Source organism: Notamacropus eugenii, chromosome 1 (genome assembly GCF_028372415.1).
Source record: "Notamacropus eugenii isolate mMacEug1 chromosome 1, mMacEug1.pri_v2, whole genome shotgun sequence".
NCBI lineage: Eukaryota > Metazoa > Chordata > Mammalia > Diprotodontia > Macropodidae > Notamacropus > Notamacropus eugenii.
This window is the reverse complement of record NC_092872.1, coordinates 302,910,057-302,920,805: the sequence shown is the minus strand read 5'-3', so window position 1 is coordinate 302,920,805 and position 10,749 is coordinate 302,910,057. Positions and strand designations below refer to the sequence as shown.

Here is a 10,749-nt window from a genome sequence, read left to right as displayed (position 1 = left end):
AATATACTGGTTCTTCTATCTGCAGTCTGAAAGCTAATATAACCAGTATTCCACTTCTACCCTATCTTTAAGGTTTTTAAGCAGCTGACACAGGACATCACATCAGTGATGTGATATCCTGTTCTATCTAGCTTCAGGGTCCATGGCCTTGGCATCTCCATTTCTCTCATTTGTACTTTTGGTCCCTAGACATCACTCAAGGTTCAGGTGTTAGCTAAGAGGTCGGTAGCCTGAAGATACTTCAGGGGGGTGGTGTGGGGCTCTCGGGATTTTGTTCTTCATAGTCACATTCCATCCTTTCCCCAAATGAAAAACATTTAAGTAGACCAGTCAGGCTTTCCCTAATCCGGCCTGTTTGAGCCGAAGGCTGGCGTGAGCTTTGAAACACTCCAAGGAAGCAAGCCATTTTCACCTGCGTAATAATAGGTTCTGTAGTAGCGAGTCAGCAGCCGCGGCAGGAGGAGGAGCGGTAGCGGTAACAGCAGCAGGACTAGGAGGAAAAAAAGAGAAGGAGGAGGAGGGGGAAGAGGAGGAGCAGCGTGGCAGCGGCAGCAGCAGCGGCTGTGTGATACTGCAGCCTCCCAAAGTCCCTTATACAAGCAGCATCAGAGAATCATCCAGCCCGCCACTGCCTCTTAGCCAGAGTAGCCTCTTCTACCTATAAGAGACAAGTGAGTCACGGAGTCCAGCAGAGCCATGTCTGTGCCGCCGGATCAAAAAGACGAGCTGCTGCTTCTGTCTGGCTCTGGGTCACAGTGGTTCGGGGATGGGAGGGAGGAGGAGGAGGAGGAAACGGTGACGATGAAAGGGTTTCACCGGCCACCGTCGCTCCCTCAGCAGCAATACCCGGCAGGGGAGACTTGCCGGAGCGGGGGAGAAAGCGTTGGAGAAGGGGCGCAGCAGCAAGAATTGGGCTCAGGCAAAGATCGCCAAGAGGAGAAACACCCTCCCGTTGCCATGGAGACTGCATCCACAGGTAAAGGCGAGGTGCCTAGATGCTCTACAAATCTGCGTAGATTCTTATTGCTACCTCTCCAACCCCACTCTCCCACCTCTGCCTTCCTCCACTGCAGACTCCTTTTCCTCCACTTCTTTGATTGCGGCGAGCATTTGGAAATAGTACTAGACTAAAAAGAAAAATGATTGTATAAGTGCAAATAAATATAAGAAATAAAAAAATTTTGATCCTCCTTTGGAAAAAAAATGTGTATATAATTGGCCTCCTAGGCTCAGAGCCTCAGAAACAGCTTTAGCTTGCGCCTCCGGCTCAAGTTTCTTCTCTCCTTAGGGGTAGGGGGCTTCTAGTTTAGCTCCCTGAGATAATTTTTTTAGGGCGTGTTTCCACGCAGCGTGGGCGCTAGCAACAAGGGACTAGAACAACAAAGCGGCGGACCGAGGCCCTCAGCTCCTTTACAGTTGTTCTCAGGGTTGATTCAGGAAAGGGATGCGATCATTCCTCTTCTTCCCCACTTGGCTGTTTCTTCTTTCTACGCCCCTCTGACGATCCCATCTAATTCCTAACGTTTTTCTTGTTCTGATCTATTAGAAAGGGAGGTCTTGGGAGCCAGGAGTCCCCGCCCTGAACTTATTTCCTTTCCCTGCGGGACACTAGTGCCTTCATTCCGTCGAGATGTTTATTAAAACTTCAGATGCACAAGTTGAGTGCACACCTTGGTAAGGATTTTTTGTGGTCCGAGTAAGAAATAAGTGAAGCTTGGCTCCAGAGCAGCTAGGACCAGAGGCAGCATATTTGGCTTGCCACCTTGAGACGGGTTCCCCTTTGCTATGGTACCTAAGCATCAGACACTTGCCCAGAACATCGATCTTTTTGCTTAGTCGTTGAACCTGTGAATCAGGTGCTATCACTTGGCTGGAAGTGAGGCGTTTTGGGGAGCAGCAGGGTAGGAGTCAGAGCTGCGTTTCTAGAGGCGGGGGTAGGTGGTGCTGTGAATTGTGCGCCCAATATGGATGTTATCCTGATGCAGACCATTACGAATTCAGTAGTATCGTGAGAGAGAGAGAAAGGGATGGGGTGGGACGAGAGTTGCACAGTTTTTGGAAATGTCGCTTTTCAATACAAGGGAACCTGATAGTGGTGGGAGGGTTGGTTGCATTGGGAAAAGATGATAGTGGACTGTTTATTGGTTGGTCTCTGGAGCAGGTGGTGAAACATGAACTGTCCATTGGGGAGGGGGAGTCGGGAGAAAATGAGGAAAGGAGAAGGGAAGGAAACCAGGAAGGCGAGGAGAGGGCTCTGTTACACCTGCCAGGTCCACCTCCTCACCCCACCTCTCTAAACAAGTAACAAGTAAGCTAGTTGTTGAGGTGAGAATCCCTTTAATATGATGTTCTAGTTCTTGAAGGATGGAGTTTCTTGGGCATTTTTTGCACAAAGAAGTCGGAAAATTGGAAATGGTTGGAGACAAGGGTAGAACTATACTTGTGTTTTATTCTAGGAGTAAGAACAAAAAAAAGTAGAATGTTACAACTCGATAAGAACAAAGACTATAGGAGCAGAATAAATCATAGAGCTAGAAAGAATCTTCAGATTTACAGTCCTTCAGTTTACAGTCGAGGAAACTGAGGCCCAGGAAGTGACTTGTCCAAGGTCATACAACAGAAAGCATCTGAAGTGTGTCTCCGAAACCAGTGCTTTATCTACTCTATCAAGCAGCCTTCAGTGACTGTTTTAAAGTAGAAGAGGATTAATCCTAATAAAGGCAATCCATCAGACTCCTTTCCTTGTATGCCTCTGAAAACTCCCTCTCCAACTGATAAAATAGTAGAAAAAAAGTATAATAAATGACTGTAGAACAGCAGGATCATGGATTGCAGGGTTTTTTTGTCATACAAAGGAAGATAGCTTTTGTTATGATTATTAGTTGTAGTTGGAACAGACTCAGAATCTTTAGTGTAATGATAATATCGTTTTTTAGAGGAAAATTATCCCCATTTTATTTAGAACAAATAAATGTTCTAACGATGAAATTCCAGGGAAAGGAAGTTTGTAATCAGTACTTATACCATTCTGTTATCTCTCCTCCCTTTTCTTCATTCAATATGTTGGGGTATCAAAAGCACTAAAGAAGTTAAAAATGATGAAATGGAGTAAAGGGAGCATAGTTTTCATGTAGTCTGCCCCTATTTTGAATTATTTTCATCTGTTGCAGATATTTCTCTCATGCGAGCTGAATATTTTTTTAAAAAAATTCTTGTATTTCTTAATGAAATAAACATGGTGCCCATGGACTACCATAAAATACCCAAATGCTAGCAAATGACATAGAAGTTTATAACTAGACTTTGAAATTTCCAAACAAAATTTGGGCCATATTGAACATGTTACTATATCTCTCTCCCTCTCTAGGCAAGGAGAGGAAAATGTTGTTCACCTCATTTGTTAGGAACCGTGCCCTTTGGGACTCTATTCAAATTAAAAATTGACTTAGGCTTTGGAGAAACAATGTTGTAAACAGATTGCCATCTCCCCCCTCCATAAGGATTAACTTGTGAGGCATATTTTAGAGCTTAAGAATTCTGTTTTCTGAAGAAGAGGCCATGCCACCTGGACAAAAATTCTGTTATTTATTTTTATACATTGGTGTTAATTAAAGTTTCCTAAGAAACATTTCCAAAAATATTGTTCAGACTGACGTCATTTATCTGCTAGAATGAATGTATGTTTTAATATCATTAAAGTAACCTCACACAAAAAAACCCAGCACTTTGTTGTTAGATATTTTAGTTCAAATCTTTCTTTTTGATTAAACTGAAATAAACATAAAATCTTTCACATTAACTAATCAGTCAATCAACAAACATCTTGTTAAGTGCCTGCTACTTCCTGGGCATTATGCTAGGTGCTGGAGATACAAAGACAAATGCTTAACAGACTATTCTGTCTTCTATGCTATTGAGGGAGATAACATGTACATATATAAGGATATGAAGAAAAAACATATGCTGAATAAAAATAAAATACAATGTAATTAAATACAAGCAAATTAGAGAAGGAAGGCACTAGTAGTTGGGGGTGGGAAGGTTAGGAAAGATTTTGAGTAGATGGTGGTGTACGTAAACTAAGTTGTGAAGGAAGGAAGGAACCTATAAGACAGAGATGGGGAGGCATCAGGTGTAATGAGTACCATCCCACAGAGCATATTCAGAATTGCCTTTCCTTTTTATGCTCTACCATGTGGGGCCTGCTTTTGGCTATGTGTTGTCCCAGTGCTAAAGAGAGTTGAAATTTTTTATGATACAGCAAACCCCAAGTGTTTCTTTGATTCTCTCCGACCCTGGGACACTATCAGTTTATACATTGGCAGTTAACAATTAAAAGAAGAGATGACCTCAACTTTTTCCTTGTGGCAAGTAGTGCATTATCTCTAGAATCCCTATGATGAATATGGGCTGGGCCAGGTGTGGGCTTTTTCCCCTCCTCTCATCACTGCTCCTACATGGAGCCCGGACTCATCTAGGTAAGTTCGTGACTGAACCACTGGCAGCCTTTTCTTCTTTGTGTTTCCTTTCCTGAGAAATGATTGAGCATTAGCTATGAGGTGAACGTGTCCAGGCTTATAAGGTCCAGTGGGCACAATATGGATCTGACTAGTGCTAGGGGAAGCTTTTGCCTTGGGGAAGATTGGCAAGAGGACTGAACCGAGCTTGGTCATTTTACTAGCAGATATACTGGGAGTTGTTTGTACAATGCAGCCTAAATGAAATGTAAAATGCCTGATCAACAATCCCACAAACTACTTTATGTTCTGTTGAGATTTGAGTCAGCCTTCTAACATTAACAGCAGTTATAAGTTAAGATACTGAATACTGTTTTATCTTTTCTTTTTCAAGAGTAGGTCTGTAAGTGTTATGTGTTTATTATTCCTTTTGTGAGTAGGAAATAAATGCCTATTCCATGCCTGATTCTTATTGTACATTGAGGACCTTTTAGGGGAAAACTCTAAGCAATGAACCTAGGCTAAACTTTAATAATTTATCCTCAGGTGATGATGTGGGAGTTTAAGAAGTCAAAGAGTGAGAGAAAAGGGAGCCATAAAGGCTAAGATCCCAAGGATTGATCCCAATCCAGACCTCCTGCTGGTGTCCAAAGTAGAGAGGCTCCTTCTGGAAAGGGAGTATACCAACTGCTGTGGACCTGGGGATAATTCTTTATGTTTAACAGGCTAGTTGGGTAGCCTGTACAAGGGCACTGAAACAGAAGAGAGAGAGTTCTGTCTTGGGGAAAGAGATGTGGTAAGGGGAGTGAGTAATGATATTAGAAAGATAAGCTGGGGCCAGGTTGTGAGGGGCTTTAAAAACAAGAAATTATTTTTTTATCCAGAAAAAAGGAACCAGTACAATTTATTGAGTAAGAGAGTGACCCGGTTAGACCTGTGCTTAAGGAATAACACTTTGACAGCTGTACTGAAAAATGGATTGGAATAGGGCGAGGCTTGAAGTAGGGAGATCAATTAGGAGGACATCGCAGTTATCCAGTTGAGGCATGATGAGGTACTAAACTAGAGTTATGGCTAAAGAGAGGAACATATGCTAAAGCTATTGTAGAGGCAGAAACAGAACAATATGACAAAAATAAAGCCTGTTTGCTCTTTCTGAAATTTCTTAATCATTGTGTAAAAAGTTCTGTTGGGGCAACTAGATGGTGCAATGGATAGAACACTGGGTTTGGAATCAGGAAGACTCATGTTTCTGAGTCAAATCTGGCCATAGAAACTGAGGTCATTGTATGACCCTGGGCAAGTCACTTATCCCTGTTTGCCTTAGTTTCCTCATCTGTAAAATGAGCTGGAGAAGGAAATGTCAAACCATTCCTGTATCATTGCAAAAAATACCCAAAAAGAGTCACGAAGAGTCAGATATGACTGAAACAACTGACAAAACAACAAAAAGGTCTGCTGCCAAAGGAATATGTAGTAAACTATATGCAGGCTCTAATACATTAGATTTGTTAACCACAAAGCAAAGATATATTTCATAATATTCCACAGAGATTATGAGTAACAATTTTGTAGTCTTGTAATTCTTTACCTTATACTTAAAAATTCTTCAAAGGGAATATATAATAAGGATGCAGAAGAGACCAGTGAGGTTATATCTAGATAGGTAAAGAGAAAAGTTGATCATTTATCAATGCCAGGAATTTGTAATTTTGTCAATGTAGGGAGCTCCAAGCAGATCAATGCTTTCTCTGCAACTTATATGCCATAACAGGTAAAAATAACTCTTCTAGAGTTACACTGCCTTGTTCTATTAGTGAACTTTTCAAAATGCTTAGATCTAACTTTTTAAACTAGATTACATGGGTCAGGATGCTTTGCATATAGTCATTGCCATCATTTAAAAAAAACTTATATTCCCTATTTCCAAGCAGTTGTTTTTGAATAGCAACTAAATAATAAGCTCTTTGAGGGTTAGAACTATGTTTTATTACTTCACAGAATCCAATGGTGTCAGAGAATCGCAGAGTTGGAAAGGCCATCATAGGTTATTGAGTTCAACCCCATTATTTAACAGATAAGGAAACCAAAGCCCTGCTATGTTAAGTGCCTTACTCCAGGTTACAAAAATAGCAGGTTTTGTTGTTTGGTTCTTTATGACCCTTTTGAGGTTTTCTTGACAAAGAAACTAGAGTGGTTTACTATTTCCTTCACCAACTCGTTTTACAGATGAAGAAAGTGACCCTCCCAGGGTCACACAGCTAGTGTGTGAGGCCAGATTTGAACTCAGGGAGCTAGTCTTCCTGACTCCAGACTTAGCACTAGATTCACTGCCCAATACCAAAGGAAATATTTGAATGTAGGTTCTCTGACTACTAGCATTCTTTCCACTGTATCAAGCCCAACCAATTCATAAGTAGAAATACCATCTACAACAACCTGTACAAGTGCTATTTGACCAGTCGAAGACCTTCAATACAGGGATCAAAGCATGTCATCTTACTTTGGACAGTTGTGCTAGGCTTTGTTCTTCTTATTTTTTCAAGTTATGGGTCTTTTAAGAATCATAGAGAATTAGATGGACTTCATAAAAAAAAGAAATAGGCAAATGTTATATACCAAGTTTCAAAAAGGAAAACAAAAAGGGTAGATTTCTGAAACTGCAAAATGATGCTTGATGTTGATCATGGGCAAAATTCTAGACTTTTACTTAACAGATGGGCAGTGGGCACTTAGAAAAAAATGAGGTAATCACTACTAGTAATCATGTCTTCACTAGGAAAGATTTATGCCAAACTTCCCGGTTTTTTTTTTTAATTGTCTCTTAACTAGTCAGGAGAATTCCATTTACGTAATAGTTTTTGACTCTAGCAAGGCATTAGACTAAGTTTTTTCTCATGTCTTTTTAGGATAAAAATGGAGAAATATCTGGATAATAGCCCTGCTAGATAGATTTGTGCTGGTTGAATACCTGTAGCCAAGATTTTGGTTAATGATTTGATGTTAATGCAAAGGAAGGAGGTTGCTGAGCTCTATCTGTGTGTCTATCCTGTCTTCATTAAAGACTTCCTTAGGCTGGAAACCTACTTTCATTTTCCTCATGGTCTCTAATGGGAATGCTCTCTTCTTTTCAGAATACACCCAAAGTGATTTTGTGATTCTGCTCACATGGAGTCTTAGGGTTGAGTTTATTGATTCATAAGCACAATCATAATAATGGTATTATTAATAATTGACATTTAAAATTTGCAAATTACTTTCTGCACATTACCTGATGGCAACCAACTAGCTCTGAGGAAAGAGTGTAAGTGACTTGCCCAGGGTCATAGAGTTACTACCTAAGGCAGGATTTTAACTCAGATCTTTTTTAATTCCAAATCCAAAATATACACTGTGCCACCTAACTACCAAACATAGCCTTCCTTTCAATCATGAAATTTTATTATGTGGTGAGTTTATGGTACTCCACCCATGTTATTTCAATATTTCTGTAACTAACTTCTTCACATATTTGTTGCTGCACAACAAATATAAACAGGGAAATAAGATGGGTTTTCCCTTAACCTTGTCAATCAGAATAATTTGAATTGACACCAACCCCTAACTCCAAAGTTCACACCGGACACTACTTTATCTACAGTATATTTTAGAAAGACATTGACAACATGGAGGATGAAGAAAAGGGTGCATCTTGAACATGAGGCATCTGAGGGATGCTTTGAAGAAATCGAGAATGTTTAGTCTAAAGAATAAAAGATTAAGAGCAACATGATAGATATCTTTAAATATTACAAGAGCTGTTAAACAAATATCCAATAGAGTTTAAGTTACTTGAGGGCCAGGAATTGTTTTGTTTTTGTCTCTGTCTCCAAAACCTATACAGTGATTTGTACATAGTAAGCATTTAACATATGCTTGTTGAACTGTGGCTTGTATACAGCAGGTATTTAATATATACTTGCTTGTTGAAATATTGGTTTGAAATTAAATTATATGAAATAGGGTGTAAAACTTGATTCTGAAGAGCCAAGGATATAATACAAATCCCTCTCCTTGGTAGAAAAGTAGGTATTGAGCATTGTTGGTGCCAGAGCTGATCTATGTTGATAGATATAATTTTTTCAATGCTTTGCTGGCCATTGCTGTTTATTTGTTTTTGTTTTTCACTTGTTTGTTACAGGTGGTTATGTATAGAGAACTGACCATGATTACAAAACAAAACCAACCAACACAAAGCATCAGTAAAAGAGAGAGAAAAAGAAAGAGGGTGTAGACCTATTTCATTTTATTCCAAGTGGAAGAGCTAGGACAAAGAGGCGCAAGCTAATGGATGACATACTTTAACTCTGTATGAGGAAAATCCTTCTGACAGCAAGAGCTGTCCAATAGTGTTACAGGTTGCTTCCTGAAGTAGGATTCTCTATTTGGGAACAAACAAAGGCTGAAGGGCCATCTCTTAGAGATGTGGTAGAAAGAATCTCTGTACTGAGTGGGCTGTTGCATCAGAAGACTGTTGCATCAGAAGATTCTTCCTAGCTTTAAATTGCAGTCATTAAAAAAATTGCTTTGTTTTCTGCTATTAAAACGAGGGCCAGCATATACCAAATGACTGGGCAGCTAGGTGGTATAGTGGATAGAGTGCTGGGCTTGGAATTAGGAAGACTCAGCAACTTGAGTTCCAATCTAGCCTTAGACACTTACTAGCTGTGTGACACTGGGCAAGTCACTTAACCCTCTTTGCCTCAGTTTCCTCATCTGTAAAGTGATCTAGAGAAGAAAATAGGAAAACCCTCCAGTAACTTTGCCAAGAAAATCCCAAAAAGGGAATCACAAAGAGTTGGACATAACTGAAAATGACTGAACAACAAAAATCACTAAATGACACATTCTTTGATTATAAAATTTTAGGATTTACAACTCTAAGAGATCTTAGAGCTCATCTTGTTCAAATCCCCCTTATTGTATATATGAGAAAATTGAGGTATAGAAATATTAAGCAAGTTCACCAAGATTACACAGATGGTAAGTAGAAGACTAAGTAGGTAGGAGTCAAAATAAAAAAAAAAATTCCTCCGTGTGTTAATTTGCAGTTGAGTCTGAGAAAATATAAGCAATTGCACTGTCTCATTTAAATTCATCTCTTCTGACTCCAAATCCAGTACTCTATTCACCACAGTGCGCTAAAATGCTGTTGCCATTTTAACTAGGGATATACAGAAAGAAAGATATTTCTATCCACATGAAGGACACAATAATTCCAGCTTTAGATGGCAGCATCACTTAGGTATGTATCTTGAAGAAAAGTAATAAACGAATGAAATCAGGAACAGTATTCACAAAACTACAGCTAACTTCCAGATGGGAAGTCTCAAATGTGAAGATTTCTTTAGTATATTTATTTGAAATTATAGTCAACTATCTATTTGCAAATTATTATTAACATCCTAATAGTCTATGCAGTACTATTAATCCTCATGATTCTGTCAGCCTTAGTTGGATAACTCAAAGATGGCAGAAATTGGCCACATGCCATCTGTAACTCAGTTTCTGGCTCTGTTTTTCTGTCTTTCTCTTTACATCTCTGCCCATCTTATCCATCTCCATCTTGATCTTTATTCCTGTTTCTAATCTCACACTTTTTTACCCTCCCCACTTTTCTTTTTTTCTCTCTTATGGAAGCTGAAGAATGGTTTCCAAAATAGCCAGGGGGCAGTGACCTATCCTAGAATGCCCTAATAACTTATGAACTCTTAAATGTTTCACAGAAAATATATCCTTTCTTGCCTCCTATTCACCTTTTTCTCTTACTCTAGTGTATTACTCATCATAAAATCATATATAGTTGACTGTCTCATGAACTATATTTAATATGAACCTTTTAATTTAATAGTTTCAATCTTTGATGAGGTTTATGCTTAAAATATCATACCAAGTTGTAGCTCCTTGAGGACAGAGAGTGTATCTTATATTTTTCTTGTGTCTTCCTCAGTGCCTAGCACAATAAGTGCTCAACACATACTGTTCAGTTGAATTGAAGATTCTGGCATGTGTTAAAATATTTTTTATAAAGAAGAATGATGTATATTAGAGTGGCAGGTAAGCTTTAGTGGTAATGGAATAGGAGTCAAAATAAATGTTATTTCTACCTCTCCTGTTAATTTGCAACAAACTCTGGGAAATCTAAGTATCTCCATTGTAGGAATCATTGTCCATTATACAATTCTGGGAAAAACAAACAATTGCTTAAGTTTTTGAAATCTTATCAAGGAGAGGCTGGGGTCAATAAGGATTA

At 39.2% G+C, this 10,749-nt stretch overlaps 1 protein-coding gene across 5 annotated transcripts in view; it reads left to right on the top strand.

Moving 5' to 3' along the window:
* Positions 1-459: 459 nt before the first annotated feature.
* RTN1 (reticulon 1) overlaps positions 460-10,749 on the top strand; it is a 266,323-nt gene continuing 256,033 nt past the window's right edge. Inside the window, exons 1-3 of one of the 5 annotated variants that reach the window (XM_072629360.1) lie at positions 460-671; positions 841-976; positions 10,447-10,553. In XM_072629360.1, the coding sequence (XP_072485461.1) occupies positions 10,532-10,553 (22 nt within the window). In that variant the 5' untranslated portion in view covers positions 460-671; positions 841-976; positions 10,447-10,531. Of the gene's footprint in view, positions 977-10,446; positions 10,554-10,749 lie in introns of all 5 variants that reach the window. The other 4 variants (XM_072629359.1, XM_072629361.1, XM_072629363.1 and 1 more) reach the window with 4 other exon arrangements.